General features: G+C 44.5%; 1 protein-coding gene across 1 annotated transcript in view; it reads right to left on the minus strand.

Moving 5' to 3' along the window:
• Positions 1–1,000: 1,000 nt before the first annotated feature.
• The window catches only part of LOC146064271 (putative cation-transporting ATPase 13A4), a 142,484-nt gene continuing 122,616 nt past the window's right edge, over positions 1,001–20,868 (minus strand). The window contains exons 28-30 of the mRNA XM_083177555.1: positions 18,863–18,951; positions 3,989–4,069; positions 1,001–1,478 (exon numbers count right to left, since the gene is read on the minus strand). Coding sequence (XP_083033681.1) covers positions 1,218–1,478; positions 3,989–4,069; positions 18,863–18,951 — 431 coding nt within the window. The 3' untranslated portion in view covers positions 1,001–1,217. The remainder of the gene's footprint in view (positions 1,479–3,988; positions 4,070–18,862; positions 18,952–20,868) is intronic.

A 20,868-nucleotide genomic window follows, 5' to 3' on the forward strand; every position in this document is an offset into this window, starting at 1 on the left:
GGTGGGCTAGGCGGGAGACGGCGTCAAGGAGCTCCGTCAGAACGGGGCGAACAATCTTCTTGTGCGCGCACGTCCCCTTCCGACGGCTGGTGACGCTTGGCGGCTGGCGGGGGCTGATGATGGCCCTGCAAAGAAGGGCCAGCTCCATCTGTATCAGTGATGCTTAGTGGACGCTTCTATGGTAGCACCTTGGAGATATTGTATATCATTTACCTGCTTCTTCTTTGGCATTAAGAAAAAACAGAATGCAATGTATGACTAGTGACCGCTTCTGTGGCTGTGAGTGTGCCCCTCCCTAATTACCAGTAGCCTAGCATACAATAATAGCCTTACATAGGGAAAGGTAGGTTGTAGAATATATAAATATTATATTTCATGACAAATATACTGAATGAACTTCTGATAATATTACAATGAATAAAAGTAAAAAAGAACAATACTGATGCACACTCTAGGTGCTACGAACACTGATAGTAAAAATAATGTTGATAAACATGGAGTATTATTGAAGTTATTAGCACACATTTGCATAAATATGTCGGCCCATCCACCATGTTCAGGTGAACGTCATTAGATGGGTCCCTAACATTACTAATACTAACCATTTTATAAATGTATCTAGGTCTTACCTTCAAGTAGAGCCCATATTAACATGTAGTTCTTTTTTCCTGTATGGTACTAGAAGAATTTATTTGGTAGCACCTCTCGTTGGGGAAGATGTATTAAGCCTTAACAAGAGATAAGTGCAAGGTTGATAAAGAGAGATAACCATCCAGCCAATCAGCTCTATATGAAGGTAAGACCTAGATACATTTATATAATGTGTTAGTATTAGAAATGTTAGGGACCCATCTAATTCGGTTCACCTGGATGCGGTGGATGGGCCCACATATTTGCGCAAATGTGTGCTAAGAACTTCAGTTACACTCCATGTTAATTGTAAGAGTTTATCAACATTATTATTACTATCAGTGTTATTAGCACCTTGAGTGTGCATCGATATTGTTTTTTTTTTTCCTGTATCATTCTCGAAGCCTTAACTTGGTAGCACCTCTCATTATGTTTAAAAATATGGTGTGCAGTCCCCCTCCCCCATCTTTCCTTTATGAATAAAAGTATAATTATGTCAAAGAATAACAGAAATAATCACGGTCACATAAAGGTTGCAGTGATAATTCACATCACATTTAACAAGTTTTTTGTTAACTTTGCTGCAATCACATTATGGTTACGCAGGTCTGTTCTGATAGGGATTCTTTTACATTATGTAGCGGTATACAGTAAGATGGGTTACGGTACACAACAGCATCACAGTCCTTTACAGAAACCGGCGGCATTGCATAGTCTGTTCTGTTCTGCGGTGGCCACTCTGGGTCTATCTGTAATCTCCTTTGTAATTTTCTGTACTGACTTTTCGACTTGTAGTTAAATATTCTCTTTATCCAGAGCCAGAGATTTCTGTTTTCAATGAACCATTCCTAGAATAAAAGATACAGGGATGATGGTTAAGAAACGGCAAGCCTATCATATTTAAGCTTGCAGCAGGGCCCTCCTACTGTACCTCTATGTCTGTCTGTTGTTACCCAGTTTGTTCTAGCACTGTCTACAATTGTAAATCACAACAGAATCTGCTGCGCTATATAACAAACTGTAAATAAATAAATAAGTGTAGTATTTTTGTCATCAAGTGGTGGCAATGACCCTAGTATATTTTGGGCTTAAACATGCTGTAAAGCAACAGCTTTGACATGCCATAGCTGTGTAAACCAACCTACAGTACTGTACATTTTCCATACACTGAAACATTACTGAAAAAACTGGGCACTTTCTGCATCAACACAAAACACTAACCACGTCCCATCTGTTGGCTTTCTCTAATGAATTTAGCTCAGTACCTTAACATTCATTCCTAACTCAAACATTTATTTATTGCAAACAGAATAATGATCTTACACAACAAAAGTCTCAAATTCAAAGAAAGTATACTTAAGGCCCCCATACAGGACCAACTCAAATTATTTCTGGTCAATGTCATAGGTAAAATCAATGCTAGTGACTGTCAATCACATTATGTCAACAAGCGGAAGTGAATCCTGTCCCTCACCACATAACTGAACCTAAGGATGACAGATAAACACAATTTACTTAATTTAATACAGATGGAGCCTCTCTTTTTTAGCTCCAGGGCTGCCAGAATGTCCCCGCTGACTGAGAGGGAAGCAAGAGTGTCTCACAGGCACGAGCTTCCCAGTCACTCGGTGGCGGGGATCGGAAACCCTGCCTCCCATCCCTCGGCGACGGTAAACTGGTATGCGCGTCAGATGTAGCATCTGCTGGCCAGTGAGGGTGGTCTGATGAGCCTTGGCGCTGGATTAGCAGTGCTAGATTTGTATATATTAGATATGAAGCATGAAAGGGATAAATGTTTAAGCTGCAATAGTGTGCTTATCGTTGGTCTGCATTGAGTAGATGTGGTTAGTTAATTGTTTAATGAGAAAAACTTGGTGCATGGGTGAGTATTGTGTGCAGGTATTTTAGATATTGTGCGTCCCGATTGGTGTTGCGAATGTTGGTCCGATAAGCTGCTGCCCTGCAAGACCAGAGAGTCACTTTTTTCTTGCAAATGATTTTCAGCCTGAGCACTGCAAGTGTACAAGCAATGTTGTGAAGCCACCACCCAGCACTTGTGGTCAACTCCCCTTGTATACGCCAAGGTTGCCACGCCCAAAGAAACACCCACATCATGTCTTCATTTAAGGGCTCGTTCGCAAGCGTATTTATGTGCGCAAAGGTGCGAGCATGCACAGACTATTGGCCTTATTTTGGTTCATTCTTTCTGACAAAATCCTTCTTAGATGGACAAAACCATGTACACTGCAGGGGGGCAGATGTAACATGTGCAGAGAGAATTAGATTTGGGTGAGTAATTTTGTTTCTGTGCAGGGAAAATACTGGCTGCTTTTTTTTTACACTGCAATATAGATCTCACTTTGAAGAAAAACCCCACCCAAATCTATATCTCTCTGCACATGTTACATCTGCCCCACCTGCAGTGCACATGGTTTTGCCCATCTAAGAAGGATTTTGTCAGAAAGAATGAACCAAAATAAGGCCCTATGAAACCTGCACATGCGCATTGAGGCTGTTGTGCATGCATAATGAGCTTAATACTGCATTGTGTTGTGTCTTAAAAATATTGTAAGCCCTGGGCAAAGCATTGCACTGGGTCCCCTACCCAATCATTAACAGGATTGGTAGATAGCTTCAGCCAACCACCAATCAGCATGCTGACATCCATTCACTGTCTGGCTGCAGACTGGGAAGCGAAGAGGAGAATTTTGCACTCTGATTGGTGGATAGCCCCAGCCATCCACCATTCAGCATGCCAACAGCCATTCACTGTCTGGCTGCAGGTTGAAAATCAGGAAGAGAATGTTGCACTCTGATTGGTGGATAGCTCCAGCCATCCACCAATCATCACGCTGACAGCCATTTACTGTCTGGCTGCAGGCTGGGAAGCAGGAAGAGTATGTTGCACTCTGGTGAATAGCTCCAGCCATCCACCAATCAGCATGCTGACAGCCATTCACTGTCTGGCTGCAGGCTGGGAAGCAGGAAGAGTATGTTGCACTCTGGTGAATAGCTCCAGCCATCCACCAATCAGCATGCTGACAGATATTCACTGTCTGGCTGCAGGCTGGGAAGCAGGAAAAGAATGCTGATGAGGCTGCTCCGATTCTCTGCTGTCTCCCAAGATTCTCAGGAGGCAGTTGATCTCAGCCCAATCTGTCCCTGCTGGGAGGCCCTTAGAAATGGAGGGCCCTTGGGCAGCTGTCCATTAAGCCCATTCGATAAGATGGCCCTGATTGTGTGCGAATCCGAATGCGAGCGTATCAACCAAAATAACCTTCTTTGTGTTTTTGTATGCCTTTTATGTTAATGTGATGCAGTATTTTATTGCTTACACTACTGTAAGAAAAATATTTACCTCTGTCACGTAAGATGCAACAAACAGAACAAGGACCATAATGAAGATGTTGACTCTCCAGTAATATGGCGTGCACACAATCTACATGAGCAAAACAAAGACAACTGTAAATACAAATTTCCTTCAGAAAATATGTTAAGGAATGTAATTTTATAAGCAAGAGAAATGCAGACAATAGTCCTAAAATATAACTTGGTTCATTCAAATGTATTTCAAAGAATTTGTTTTCATTTGTTTAACAAGCTTTTTTTGGACGACACTAGAGTCTATCCCCTCCCTACCATCTTAGTTATATTTCGCTCTTGTTACTATACCCCCAGGTTCTGGCATATTTACATGTACATTCTGCTATTTTTATGCTATTTGATTGACTTTGCTGATATGTATCCGATCTAACCCTCCCCTCTCCTCCCTAGCCCTCACCCTTACTCATTATTTCCCCTCCTTTCCTTCCGTTTGTTTATACCTCCTTTTTTGGTACATTTTATGATGGATGATATGAAGATGTTGATGGTATTATCTTGATGTACCGTAATTCTGTTTACTATGCCCAAATATTTTTCAATAAACATATTTTGCTCTACCAAGCTATTCTTTGTATGTTTGTAAACAGTTGCTCACATCGGAGCTGGCATCGGCAAGTGTGTATGCACTTGCCAATGGCAGCATCCCCCGCAGTCGCTGATATTGGCGTTGGCGGGGTCGCATAGTGTGTATGAGCTTAGGACTTTTTCTATGGCAAGCTGCATTATTTTCCATGGAAATTTTGCTGCTGTTATACTGTAGCCGAACCAGTTCAGATTGAGGAAAACAACAATTATGTATAGCCCCAATTATTCCCAATTGTTGAATGCCTCCACCATAATGTTAGAATGTGTTTGCATTCATTCTCAATGCCAGCAATGAAATCAGGTGTGGAGTTGTTCCTTAGTCATCTGTTTCCCAGATTGTCAATCTTTTTTTTTTTTCAGATTATCAATCAAGGCAGATTGAACCATGGTGTTTTTTACATTTCTGTGAAAATTCCCGCTTCGAGGGGCACACCACCGGGTCCAGAGGTACCTTGTTGCTGAATTTGGCAGCACTCAGTGCCACAGTATGTCCACAATGCAACAGACATGCACACACACGCACGCACACACAAACACTTTTCAACTTATTATATAGATTAGGGCAGAGTGAAAAAGATGAAATTGAGATATTCAAAATCGGGTAGTGTGGAAAAGTTGTGACATGACCTGAATAAGAAACGTGCAAAAGCCTTTTGCTCTGAGTCAATATCTTCTGTTCTTGCAAGATACCTAAAGTTTTGCTTTTTAGATGAAAATAATGACACGTATGAAGAAGCTCCGATCTAGTTAAAATTATGTCAGGATATCTGAGTGGTGCATTAATATACTTTAGCATAATAAAAAAAAGCTTGTCCTAGTGCAAAGTTAAGCTGTATACACACGGGGGCGATAGGGGCTGAAATTGCTGGAAATATGGTCGCAGGCGACCATATTACCAGTGATGGGAGTGTGCCCCGCGATAAATCACCGGGTACGAGCTCCCGTTTTCAGCCCCATTCTAATCGCTGGTTGCAGGAGCTTGCTCCTGGGACCAGTTTATTACCTCTGCGGCACCGCCCGGCAAAGGTTCCCTTTCATCAGCGACCATCTCTGGTCGCTGATGAAAAGGAGAAACTGAGCAATATATTGCTCAGCCATACTTTATATTGCTAGCCATATATGGCTGATCATATATGGCTGAGCAATATATCTCCCCCGTGTGTACGGGGCTTAACTATCCTTGGCAGGAGAGAAAAAATCCCTAATAACTGACCCGTTTTCATGGCCACAATTGTAAATATTGTGTGTTTTCACCTGAAAGTTTTTTTTTTTTTTTGGAGGTCATGTCACAACTTTTCCAAACTAGCTGATTTTGAATATCTCGATTTCAACTCTTTCACTCCGCCCTAATTTATATATATATATATATATATATATATATATATATATATATATATATATATATATATATATATATATATATATATATAGCATGCAGATAAACAGCGGCACTCGCAACACTTTTCAAAGTAATAGGTAAGAAATAAAGTCATGCTCACACAAGGGGATGACAACACTAGGAGAGTGCCAGGCATCTTGTCTACCTATATATATATATATATATATATATATATATATATATATATATATATATATATATATATATATATATATATATATATATATATATATATATATATCTATATAATAAGTTGAAGAATCTGTGTGCGTGTGTGCGTGTGTGTGTGTGTGCGTGTCCGTCGCATTGCGGACACACTGTGGCACTCAGAGACATCAAATTCAGCAACAAGATACCTCTGGACCCGGTGGTGTGCACCTCGAAGCCGTTTTTGGGAAATTTCACTTAGAAATTTAAAAAACACCAAGTCGTAATTTACCTTCATTGATGTTCTGGGGAAAAGATCGATGATCTGGGAAACCGTTTGCGAAGGAACAACTCCACACCTGATTTCATTGCTGTCATTGAGTATGAATGACACATTCTAACATTATGGTGAAGGCTTTAAACAATTAGGAAATAATTGAGGATATACATAGACCACACAACACACACACATACACATTGTACACACACACACACAGTACACCACATACGCACACATAGCACACAACACACACATTTATACGTAGAGCACCTCACACACTTACACATTGGACAGATACACACACACACAACACACCACATGCAGTACAATACAAATCCATACACACTACAACACACACCCAAAAACAGTACAACAAACACACAGAACATACACACTTAAACATTGCCAGGATACGCAAAGCACACTACACACACATATATACGTAGCACACATCACAAACTTACACATTCGGCAGATACACACAACACTCACAGTACAACACACACCCACATTCACTACAACACACACCCAAAAACAGTACAATACACAAAACACACACTTAAACATTGCACAGATACACACAGCACACTACACACACACAGATTTATACATAGCACACCTTACGCACTTACACATAGGGCAGATACACACAACACACACACATAACATACCTCTAACAGCACAACACACACCCACATTCACCACACACACCCAAAAAACAGTACGACACACACAAAACACACACTTAAACATTGCACAGATACACAAAGACACAACAAACACATACTGTATATACGTAGCACACCTCACACACTTACGCATTGGACAGATACATACAATACAACACACACAACCACATACACTACAACACACACACAAAAACAGTACAACACACACAAACACACAGAACACATAAAAAATAATTTGCCGTTTATTTAACCGTCTGTACCGGCAAATAAAAACTGTACCTAATGTACCGTTTCTACTTTGTTCCCCATATCCGTCTCTCCAGTCCTCCAGCCTGTCACTGCGCTCCCCGGCCAGTTGCACTGAGAAATCTTTGTCCTGGCCAATGCACCCATTGATCAATACAAAGTGGGTACACTGCACTCACCCTGTTAGTCAGTTGGATATCAGGCACAGCTCTGCCTTAAGGGTTTCCCAGACTCTTTTGGTTCATAGATAATGTTTGGTCGATGGGCATGAGTTCTGCATGCATTTGTTTGAATGTTATGAGTGTAAGAAGTTGAAGAATAAGACTGAGATGAAGATTTGTTACGTTATAGTGTACAATTTACTCGATAAATCGTTAAAAAAATATGTGTACAGTACAATCAAGAAATGAAAGTAGGATTAAAAAATTAATTCTGATTCAAACTGATAATTATTTGGATGGCGGTGGGTTGCGAAACAAATCTATAGGTGGAGGGGGTATGGATATTGTGGGCATAATTGGTGTTTGGTACACCTACAGGGGGTCCCCAGTTGATGAGAAATTCTCACTACAGTGTCACCATAGGGGGATTTCCAATTGGGGTTCAGGTGGTCTTTTAGGGACCCCTTTACAATCCCGTTGGTCTCTTCTTTTGGAGCCTACGGTCTCCCTCAGTGATTGACTATCATTAAGGGAGACTGTAAGCTCAAGGAGAAAAGACCTACAGGATTGTAAAGGGTCCCTAAAAGACCACCTGGACCCCAATTGGGAATCCCCCTATGGTGACACTGTGACCGTGACACTGTAGTGAAAATCCCATCAATTGGGGGCCCCCTGTAGGTGTAACAAACACCAATTATGCCCACAATATCCATACCCTCACCTATAGATTTGTTTCACAGCCCACCCCATCCAAACAATTATCCGTTTGAATCAGAACTTATTTTTTAATCCTAATTCATTTCTTGATTGTACTTCTATGTACACTTACATTTTTTTCATGATTAAATTGTACACTTTGTAACATGGCAATTCTTTTTCTCAGTCTTATTCTTCAACTTCTTAAACTCCAAACCTTATCAATGCATAAATTGATGATTGTGATGGCTGGATCAGTGGATTGGCCCGGCGGGTGTAGGGAAGAATTTGGCCCATTGCACCCATTCCCAGTGGTGCATTACAGTGGTGCGGATAGTGTGCGTCCCGTCATGACATCATGTGGCCAGGCCCGCGGACCTGCTCCCACACTCAGGGGCTGCCCCACTGTTTGGTAGAGATGCTCGGTGCATGTGCTTTACAGATCCCCAGACCTTAGAGACTGCTGCAGGCAGGTTCGGTGAGGGGAGTGGCAGTGGCAGGGAGCAGTGAATTTTTTATTAATTATGGCACGGTAAGTAACGCCCACCCCGGACCCCACGCACTCAGCACCTGCAATTACACACCCTAGAAACTGTACCATTGAAAGTATAGAAATTGAGGTGTGGACATGTCCCTTTCTGATTTTGTACCGATTTCTGACCCTCAGATGTTGGAGGATATGTCATACAGTAGGTGCTAAATCTCAGGAGTGGATGTGGAATTCATCAACTCAGGAGCGTTGTGTTTCAAACAACAACACCACACCTGATTTCATTGCCATCATGAAGTATCAATGCAAACACATTCTAACATTATGGTGGAATCTATAACAAATTACAATCTTAGGTTTTTGTCACAGCATACTGTAAGATGACATTTTTCAACAATTTTGGAAATAAAGAAACCCCAAGGTTTTCCCGGGCAACGCCGGGCGGGTCAGCTAGTATATATATATATTCAGGGCTATTTTTCAGTAGGCTCCAGCAGGAACTGAGGCCCTTATTCTAGTTCACTCTTTCTGACAAAATATTTCTGCAGGTGAGGCAGGTGTTACTTGTGCAGAGATAATTAGATTTGGGTGGGGTTTTACACCTGCCTCACCTGCAGTGCACATGGTTTTGTCCATCTAAGAAATATTTTGTCAGAAAGAGTGAACTAGAATAAGGGCCTCAATTCCTGCTGGAGCATGCTGAAAAATAGCCCTGTATATATTTATTTAATTAGAAATATAGCTAATTGTATAATTTAAATTATATAAATAAAAATGATCTTGTGTCACTTTTATATAAATAAAAAATATGCATTGAGCCCCCTTTGTAAAACTAAAGCAATAACTGACCTTATATTTTTTTTAACAAAATAAAAACATTCATCATGTGTGGCATTTGTAGTTCCACATATTCTTGCACTAGATTTATTTATTACTTTATTTGGTATTCACTAGCCAGAGATAATATGGAGCCAGAGCTGCTTAGCATTTCACCTCTAGTTGCAGGGGACTAATTGCTTGTTTGGGCCCCACCTAGAGGACTACTGTGTACATGATGCTGGGATTGTCAGTATCAGTGGCGGATTCAGGGGGGGGGGCGCCCGGGCACGTGCCCCCCTGTCATTTATTTTGTAGCTGAGGACCAGGGCTTTCCAACGAGCCAAGCCCCGTGTCTCTAGCCCCCCGGGAACCGGAGATATCGCCTGGCAAACCTGTATTGTTTTTTCCCTATAGGGTAATATGGGACCTGTCAATTCCGACCCCCACCCAGTTCCGATGGCTGCCAGTTCCCGCCCTGGCATCACAGAAGCTTGTGGTTGATTATATTCAATTCCAAATTGCTGGGCCTTCAATATCATACCAGGCTGGTCCAAATCGGTTAATCGGTTCCAGAGATATTGCGTGTAAACAGATTTTTTTATTTTTGAAATGTAATTTTATGGCTGTTCATGTTTTTGAGGGCAGATTACTCTGGAACCAAACGTTCCAGTTTCACTGGAACAAAATCATTTAAAGCCCACACATAAGTTCTCCAATATGACACTTGTCTCATGTAAATGGATCAGTTGGTTCCGAAGATATAGCCGGTTAAATTAGATAACTGGTTAAAGGGGGGGGGGGGTAGTTTTCTCTCCCCCTCACACCAGAAAATGCAGGGACTAGGCTGGTGTAAAAGGGGCCAACCTGGGAATGCATTTTTTTTGGTGTGAAAGGGGTATTATTTCAAATAGCCGGGACCTGCAGTGCTCTGAATACAGCCAGGCTCTGACACTGTCAGTGGCTATCACTTCTGCCTGGTGGCAGTTGTCCCCCATTTACCATGAGCATGTATTCCCCCTTGGCAATGAGCATGTAATCCCACATGGCAACGAGCATGGAACCTCTGGCAATGAGCATGGAACCCTTGGCAATGAGCATGTAGAGAAGCAGCACTTATGTAGCATAATTTTTAATAGGCATTATGGTGTTTGGCATAATACATAATGGACATAATGGCGTGTAACTTAACGTGTAATGGACATTATGGTGTAAATGTTTAATGCGCTTGTCTTTGGTGGACAATGTCCCTGTTTATGAAGCGTATTGTGAATTTTGGCTTAATCTGTGTGGCATTATGTGAATTCTGGCTCAATCCGTGTGGCATTATGTGAATTTTGGCTCAATCCATGTGGCATTATGGGAATTTTGGCTCAATCCGTGTGGCATTATGTGAATTTTTTCCCAATCCGTGTGGCATTATGTGAATTTTGGCTCAATCCGTGTGGCATTATGTGAATTTTGGCTCAATCAGTATGGCATTTTATGCATTTGGCTCAATCAGTGTGGCATTATGTGAATTTTGACACAATCCATTTGGCATTATGTGAATTTTGGCTCAATCCGTGTGTGTTATTATGTAAATTTTGGCTCAATCCATGTGGCATTATGTGAATTTTGACACAATCCATGTTTCATTATTTGAATTTTGGCTCAATCCATGTGGCATTATGTCAATTTTGGCTCATTCCATTTGGCATCATGTGTAAGGGGCCACACACCCTTTTCTGGAGCGCGCCTTTGGCGCACGCACACCTACATCCTTCACTTTTGTCGCCATGGTGGGCCTGCGTACTTTAAATGCCACGGCCTATTTTTAATTCCATTCCCACCCTCTCCTGTCGCTCTCTTAGCATGTACACTGGCACCACTAACACCGCCCCTCCCCCACCCAAACCCTTTTTTATCATGGTGCCCCCCCTGTCATTTTATCTTGGATCCGCCCCTGGTCAGTATGACAGTATGCATGGATTATCCACTGTTACTCTGTCTACTCTGACTCCCACGGCCACACCAACCTTAACAAATATCCCCTCACCGAATTGTATCACTCGCTTTAAAAGTCTGGGACTTTGCTATCTATATAATAAGTTGAAGAATCTGTGTGCGTGTGTGCGTGTGTGTGTGTGTGCGTGTCCGTCGCATTGCGGACACACTGTGGCACTCAGAGACATCAAATTCAGCAACAAGATACCTCTGGACCCGGTGGTGTGCACCTCGAAGCCGTTTTTGGGAAATTTCACTTAGAAATTTAAAAAACACCAAGTCGTAATTTACCTTCATTGATGTTCTGGGGAAAAGATCGATGATCTGGGAAACCGTTTGCGAAGGAACAACTCCACACCTGATTTCATTGCTGTCATTGAGTATGAATGACACATTCTAACATTATGGTGAAGGCTTTAAACAATTAGGAAATAATTGAGGATATACATAGACCACACAACACACACACATACACATTGTACACGCACACACACACACACAGTACACCACATACGCACACATAGCACACAACACACACATTTATACGTAGAGCACCTCACACACTTACACATTGGACAGATACACACACACACAACACACCACATGCAGTACAATACAAATCCATACACACTACAACACACACCCAAAAACAGTACAACAAACACACAGAACATACACACTTAAACATTGCCAGGATACGCAAAGCACACTACACACACATATATACGTAGCACACATCACAAACTTACACATTCGGCAGATACACACAACACTCACAGTACAACACACACCCACATTCACTACAACACACACCCAAAAACAGTACAATACACAAAACACACACTTAAACATTGCACAGATACACACAGCACACTACACACACACAGATTTATACATAGCACACCTTACGCACTTACACATAGGGCAGATACACACAACACACACACATAACATACCTCTAACAGCACAACACACACCCACATTCACCACACACACCCAAAAAACAGTACGACACACACAAAACACACACTTAAACATTGCACAGATACACAAAGACACAACAAACACATACTGTATATACGTAGCACACCTCACACACTTACGCATTGGACAGATACATACAATACAACACACACAACCACATACACTACAACACACACACAAAAACAGTACAACACACACAAACACACAGAACACATAAAAAATAATTTGCCGTTTATTTAACCGTCTGTACCGGCAAATAAAAACTGTACCTAATGTACCGTTTCTACTTTGTTCCCCATATCCGTCTCTCCAGTCCTCCAGCCTGTCACTGCGCTCCCCGGCCAGTTGCACTGAGAAATCTTTGTCCTGGCCAATGCACCCATTGATCAATACAAAGTGGGTACACTGCACTCACCCTGTTAGTCAGTTGGATATCAGGCACAGCTCTGCCTTAAGGGTTTCCCAGACTCTTTTGGTTCATAGATAATGTTTGGTCGATGGGCATGAGTTCTGCATGCATTTGTTTGAATGTTATGAGTGTAAGAAGTTGAAGAATAAGACTGAGATGAAGATTTGTTACGTTATAGTGTACAATTTACTCAATAAATCGTTAAAAAAATATGTGTACAGTACAATCAAGAAATGAAAGTAGGATTAAAAAATTAATTCTGATTCAAACTGATAATTATTTGGATGGCGGTGGGTTGCGAAACAAATCTATAGGTGGAGGGGGTATGGATATTGTGGGCATAATTGGTGTTTGGTACACCTACAGGGGGTCCCCAGTTGATGAGAAATTCTCACTACAGTGTCACCATAGGGGGATTTCCAATTGGGGTTCAGGTGGTCTTTTAGGGACCCCTTTACAATCCCGTTGGTCTCTTCTTTTGGAGCCTACGGTCTCCCTCAGTGATTGACTATCATTAAGGGAGACTGTAAGCTCAAGGAGAAAAGACCTACAGGATTGTAAAGGGTCCCTAAAAGACCACCTGGACCCCAATTGGGAATCCCCCTATGGTGACACTGTGACCGTGACACTGTAGTGAAAATCCCATCAATTGAGGGCCCCCTGTAGGTGTAACAAACACCAATTATGCCCACAATATCCATACCCTCACCTATAGATTTGTTTCACAACCCACCCCATCCAAACAATTATCCGTTTGAATCAGAACTTATTTTTTAATCCTAATTCATTTCTTGATTGTACTTCTATGTACACTTACATTTTTTTCATGATTAAATTGTACACTTTGTAACATGGCAATTCTTTTTCTCAGTCTTATTCTTCAACTTCTTAAACTCCAAACCTTATCAATGCATAAATTGATGATTGTGATGGCTGGATCAGTGGATTGGCCCGGCGGGTGTAGGGAAGAATTTGGCCCATTGCACCCATTCCCAGTGGTGCATTACAGTGGTGCGGATAGTGTGCGTCCCGTCATGACATCATGTGGCCAGGCCCGCGGACCTGCTCCCACACTCAGGGGCTGCCCCACTGTTTGGTAGAGATGCTCGGTGCATGTGCTTTACAGATCCCCAGACCTTAGAGACTGCTGCAGGCAGGTTCGGTGAGGGGAGTGGCAGTGGCAGGGAGCAGTGAATTTTTTATTAATTATGGCACGGTAAGTAACGCCCACCCCGGACCCCACGCACTCAGCACCTGCAATTACACACCCTAGAAACTGTACCATTGAAAGTATAGAAATTGAGGTGTGGACATGTCCCTTTCTGATTTTGTACCGATTTCTGACCCTCAGATGTTGGAGGATATGTCATACAGTAGGTGCTAAATCTCAGGAGTGGATGTGGAATTCATCAACTCAGGAGCGTTGTGTTTCAAACAACAACACCACACCTGATTTCATTGCCATCATGGAGTATCAATGCAAACACATTCTAACATTATGGTGGAATCTATAACAAATTACAATCTTAGGTTTTTGTCACAGCATACTGTAAGATGACATTTTTCAACAATTTTGGAAATAAAGAAACCCCAAGGTTTTCCCGGGCAACGCCGGGCGGGTCAGCTAGTCTAAAATATTCGCTAGATTTTCATTCTTCCCCAATTATTCTGATTTTTACATAATCCAGACTTCCGTCCAGGCATCACTAGAATTTCATTCACTCACTGGAGGTAAGGGGATATCAGATATTTAAATGACTTCACAAGGGACAACAGCTTTCCTTTGTATAGAATAGGGGGTAGGTAACTGCGCTTGCGTATGTTAGCAGCCTTAATGGAGTTTTAGGTAGTTAGTTGGGGTATTTAAGGCGCTTATGACGGGATAAGGGTTAAAATATAAAAATAAAAATAAACACTGTGCTTGCCTGTAAGGGAAAAGGGGCGATTAGTAGTAAAATGTTTACAGCTCCTTTTGGAGTCAGTTTTGTTGTGTGGATTTTGCGGATGGTTTCCAGGGATCTCGCTTGAGACTAACCACCTACACTGTCCCTACCAATACCTCTCCTCCTAGCGGGTTCAGTGCGGTGCTCGTCTTGATGTTATTCGGCGTATCCGTCTCCCGGTCCTCCGTCCGTCCGGCTCGTACTACCGGAAGTTCGGGGTAGCTACCTACTCTGTACTCTACTTTACCACCCTCATCTATCTCTACAGTCTGCTACACCATTACTTTTCTTATCAGTCCTCGAGAGCTACCAACAGTTAACGTTTTCCAGGTCTCCTCACAGAATCACAAGTGAAGTAATTAGCTCCACCTGTGGATCTTGTTTTGGTCAGTAATGAGTGCACCTGTGTACCTGTGAGGTGAGCTAGAAACTGGAGTTAGCTACCCCTGTCTTAAACTCTTTTCACTTTTTCCTTTTGCATAAAAAAGTTGCCCCTTGATACAGTACGCTATATTTTTGGAATTGGTACAGTACGTATTGTATTTATGTATGTATGTACAGTATCTCTTATATATTTAGCCAGATCTGTCACTCAACCCCTGTGGAGAACGTTCCTGTGTAAAACAGTTTCACTTTCATGTGTCTGACGTTCCACCCCCTTGACATCACCTCCCCCCACCCAGCCAGGGCTACAGTACACGCCCACCATCCACCATTACTCCACAGCCACCATCCACCATTACTCCTGCACATCCCTACCCTCTGTCAGGACCCCGGCGACCCCCCTCCCGCGATTCGCGGGACCCCCCGCGACCCTCCCTCCCGCGATTCGCGGGACCCCCGCGACCACCCCAGTATCCGGACTATTGTTAGACAGCACTTACATCGACAGCCATTACATCGACACCATTAGTTCGACACCTCACTAGGTCGACATGGTTTTAGGTCGACATACCATTAGGTCGACATGTCATTATGTCGACAGCTCATTAGGTCGACTGCTCATTAGGTCGACAGCTCATTAGGTCGACATGTTTTTAGGTCGACACTGCAATTAGGTCGACAGTGTCTATGTCGACAGTCAAAAGGTCGACATGGGTTTTTTCACTGTTTATTGAGCCGACATGTTCCGACAGGCGGTATTTCATGCCCTACTATCCACTAGGGCGTGGTGGGAGAATAAAATAGTGTGCCGAGCGCAGCGAGGCACCGTGCCCGAAGCATAGCGAGCGGCTGCGGTACACGTCAAACTGTGTCCATGTCGACTGTGTCGACATTTCGGCCAAAAAACAGTGAAAAAGCCCATGTCGACCTTTTGACTGTCGACATAGACTCTGTTGACCTAATGGCAGTGTCGACCTAAAAACATGTCGACCTAATGAGCTGTCGACCTAATGAGCTGTCGACATAATGACATGTCGACCTAATGGTATGTCGACCTAAAACCATGTCGACCTATTGAGCTGTCGAACTAATGGTGTCGATGTAATGGCTGTCGATGTAAGTGCTGTCTAATATCCGTCCCAGACCCAACCACCCCCTCCCGCGATTCGCTGGATCTCCGCGACCACCCTCTCCCGCGAGACCCCAGCGACCCCTCCCTCCCGCGAGCCCCCTCCCGCGATTCGCAGGACCCCTGCATCCTCCCCTCCCACGATTCGCGGGACCCCTGCGACCCCCCCTCCCGGCATTAAAAGGGCCCCCCGCGACCCCCCCTCCCGCGATTCACGGCACCCCCCCCCCTACTGTGATTTGCGACCCCCCTCCCGCAATTCGCGCCGCCCCCTCCCGCGATTCACGGAACCCCCCGTAGCGCCCCCCTCCCGCGATTTGCGGGCCCCCTCTGCACTTCTCGCGATTTGCGACCGCCCCCTAATTCACACATTCGGGGACCCCACCTCCCGCGATTCATGCCCCCCTCACGCAATTCACGGCACCCCCCACACCCCCCTTCCTGTGATTCGCAACCCCCCACGACCCCCCCTCCCGCGATTCACGAAACCCCCCGTAGCGCCCCCCACCCGCGATTTGCGGGCCCCCTCGGCACCTCTCGCGATTTGCGACCGCCCCGTAATTCACACATTCGGGGACCCCCCCTCCCGCGATTCATGCCCCCCTCACGCAATTCACGGCACCCCCCATACCCCCCTTCCTGCGATTCGGAACCCCCCACGACCCCCCCTCCCGCGATTCATGCCCCCTCCCGTGATTCACGGACCCCCGCACCACCCCCCTGCGCCCACCCTCCCTTGATTCACGCCCCCCTCATGCAATTCACGGCAACCCCCCACACACCCCCTCCTGCGATTCGCAGCCCCCCCACGACCCCCCCCCTCCTGCGATTCATGACCCCTCCCGTGATTCACGGACCCCCGCCCCACCCCCCCTTGACTCACGGCACCCCACGCGCCCCTCCCGCAATTCACGGACCTCCGCAACCCCCCCTCCCGCAATTCACTAACCCCGACAACCCCCCTCCCGCAATTTGCGGACCCCCCTTCCCACGATTCAAGCCCCCCCGCGCCCCCGCCCACGATTTGCGGACCCCCGCCCACTCCTGCTAACCGCGGATCCCCACACACCACCCCCCCTCCCGCAATTTGCAGACCCCCCAGACCCCCTTCCGGCAATTCCACCCCCCAGCGGACCACCACGACCCCGCTCCCACATTTCACGTACCCCCGTGACAATGGGGGATCCTGTACCACCACAAGCAGGTACCGCCCCTAGGTGGGAAATCCGGCCCTGGCTGCCGCACTGCAGGTTTCCCCACTGCCCTCTGCACCAGCGCCACAACTTTTATCAATGTCTTGCCCACATACCACTTTTATACAGCCTCCTGCTCTCATGCACGCTCACTCCCTCCCAGTGGGAGGAGACGCTCACCCACTGCCGGGAGCTGCATACTGTCCCCCACCCTCCTCCAGTTCTAGGGATGCCCATCGACCATCAATGATTTTCAAATAATCGATGGTTTATGGCCGATGTTGAATACTTTTGCCATCAATGTGGGAGGACACTGCCCTGCCTCCTGTTCTCCTGCCCCGTAACTTCCGCCAGTGGAGACCCGCTCACCCTGTGTTGCCCACATTCCCCTATCATGCTTTACCGCCCAGCCTCCTGCTCTCATGCACCCTAACTCCCACCCAGTCGGAGGAGACACTGACTCCTGTATTTCTGTGCTGCCACGCTGGACCCTCACCCACTGGCAGAAGCTGCACAGTGTCCACCACCCTCTTTAGTCCCCCGTATGCCCACACACCCCTATCACTACCCAGTTTCCTGCTCTCCTGAACCGTAACTTCCACCACTGGGTAATCGCTGACGCTGTGTTGCCCACATACCCCTATCATGCCTCATATCCCAGCCTCCTGCTCTCATGCACCCTAACTCCCACCCAGTAGGAGGAGACACTGACTCAGGGCCACCGTCCGGTACTCCTGTGCTGCCACGCTGGACCCTCACCCACTGCCAGAAGCTGCAATACAGGGCATCTTTCATACAATTCTAACCTTATTTCTCACAATACAAATGTTCACAAATTAAGGGGAGTAGCCCCTTACGCCGGTGTGAAGAGCGCCCGTAGGGCGCGATGAATCACCTAGTGTATGTATGTATGTATGTACGTACGTATGTATGTACGTATGTAACTATTTAATTGCCTTCTGTTGTTGTGACTGTGTCAATAAGCTTTATTAAAAACAAGTAACAGTTTGCCATGTGATGTCATAAACCACCCCTTAACATTAAGGGCAGTTTGTATACTTCTCATATATGAAAATTTGGTGCTTTGAAATAGGGATAATTTATTGTCAGTGCAGTTTTAGATTTAGTATTGTACAAGTTTGTAAAATCGCTGCGATCTCTTCAAGGATCTGTTGTATTTTTTTTTTTTTTATTCCACTATTGTAAAAAAACCTTGCCTCTAAAGTGATTATGAAGGTGGTCAATAAAAATAATATATTATCAATAATGTTTTTATTAGGTGAGTTTGCCAAGTGAAATACTATACTATACCTCCATAGCAGAGTACAGACCCTCAATGTCAGCAAAGAGGAGAAATACAGAGACTGTCACTTGGGCAACCACCAAAAAGAAAAACAGATCTGAAAAAAGGAAAATGTATAATTATTCATGGAAGCAAGAGTGGTGGGAACATTTCTATAATCAATGTATAACTGATAATAATCCACAGGCATCACTTGTTGTCAGACAGCACAATATCTTTCAATACGGTGTCCATTATAGGAAATACCTGACACAAGCCTGATAAATATATTACACACAGTTGTTCATAAATAGCCTCATTCTAAATTGGAAGCTTGACTTTTTGGGGACATGCTTTGTGCCTTATAATGATTTTATCTATGATGAGTTTCTGTCTTCTTGAATTCTGTGCTGCCCAATGGTTTTTCATCTGTAGCTGTGATCATTGGTATTGGGACTATACCTAACCCATTTTGGCTATAAGAGGTCCATCATTAAAGGGCATCTCATTTCCATTCACCACAAACAGGCATATAAGTTGGCCTACATGCCCATGACAGTTGCTGCACAGAAATGTCCATTCCGCAGAAAGAATGATCCATCAAGGGATGAATTGGATCCTCTTTCAGTCTTTTTCGGGGTGTGCATGCCTGGTGCATTGATGGACTATAACAAAATAAGGGCTGAGTATCCCTTATAAACAGCAGCTTGGACTTTAACTTGGTTTTGCAAGCAGTTCATTTACTTGTTTTTGCATGCATGGTGCAGCCCAGCAATAACTTTCTACAGCGCATTCCCAGTTTGCAGGTACAGATGTGTTAAATTTGTCTTGTTGTGCATACAACATGCGACATAGTGTACCCTATGCTATGTATTGAAGTGTATGGAAACTGTGCGCACATACGGCTTCCATTCATTCCAATGGAACCTGGCTGCAATGTAAAAGAACCTGGCACACCGGGACATGCCTAAATGTGACACAAAGCATGCAGCACATGTGTACTCTGACTCCATCTACTACACCCCTGGAGGGAGAATAAATTAGCGTGCCGAGCGTAGCGAGGCACCAGGCCCGCTGCGTGGCGTGCGCAGCGAGCCAGCAAGAGGGGGCAATCCACATCCCCCCCTTGTCGGGATTCCGGCGTCGGGATTTTGAACGCCGGGATCCCGACCACCGGGATTTCATACTGAATCCCTACTAATCAGGAGAAGGAGGGACACAAGCGTATGTGTGATGCCCATGCTTACCTACTATTTAATGATTACCTCCATGAGGGAGAGGTCCAGGTTTGGGAGCACGTTTGTGATTAGGTGCATTGCAGCATTGGTCTGTAATAAGATTACCACCTCATCCATTTACTTCTGGACACATATTATTTACACAGGTTTCTGACTTCGAGACTCCATTTCACCTGGTTTTAATCAGCCAGAGAACCTGTGTAATTAATATGTGTCCAGAATTAAAGGGATGAGGTGGTAACCCTAGTGGGTGGCCATGATGGTATGATTTATAGAAAACCATCATCATGTTTCAATACTCTTTACTGGACAGAAGAAAGGGACACAAGATGGCATTTTACTCTCTCAAGAGTCCAGGTGACCCACCACAAATACAGGAGACTAAGCAATTACTGTAAACCTATTGTTACTGACCCAGTACATACTGTGTTCCTGTAGGCAAATATTACACAGCACAAGTGTAATACCATGCTACAAACAGGGGCATCAGCCTAAAGTACTCCATTCCCTAGATTAGCAGCTGTAGGCTGGAGTCACCATGGTAACCTAGCACAAGATGTGTGCAGTACAGATAGCAGTTGAAAGTAACGTGCATAAGTTTACAGACTGTGTGGGGTGGGGGCAGTAGGGCGCAGGTACTTTTTATCCAGGCCTGGATCTGATAGAGAGGCCTGGGGCCCACTACTTCCATCTCCCATTGCAGAGAAACGGGCACAGAGAGAGAGAGAGAGAGAGAGAGAACAATCTAACTACTGCTGCAGCACACGTTGCTCAGTACTGTGTGCTGAGCTGGAGAG

The sequence above is a fragment of the Crinia signifera genome, chromosome 3 (genome assembly GCF_055691185.1).
Source record: "Crinia signifera chromosome 3, ASM5569118v1, whole genome shotgun sequence".
Lineage (NCBI taxonomy): Eukaryota > Metazoa > Chordata > Amphibia > Anura > Myobatrachidae > Crinia > Crinia signifera.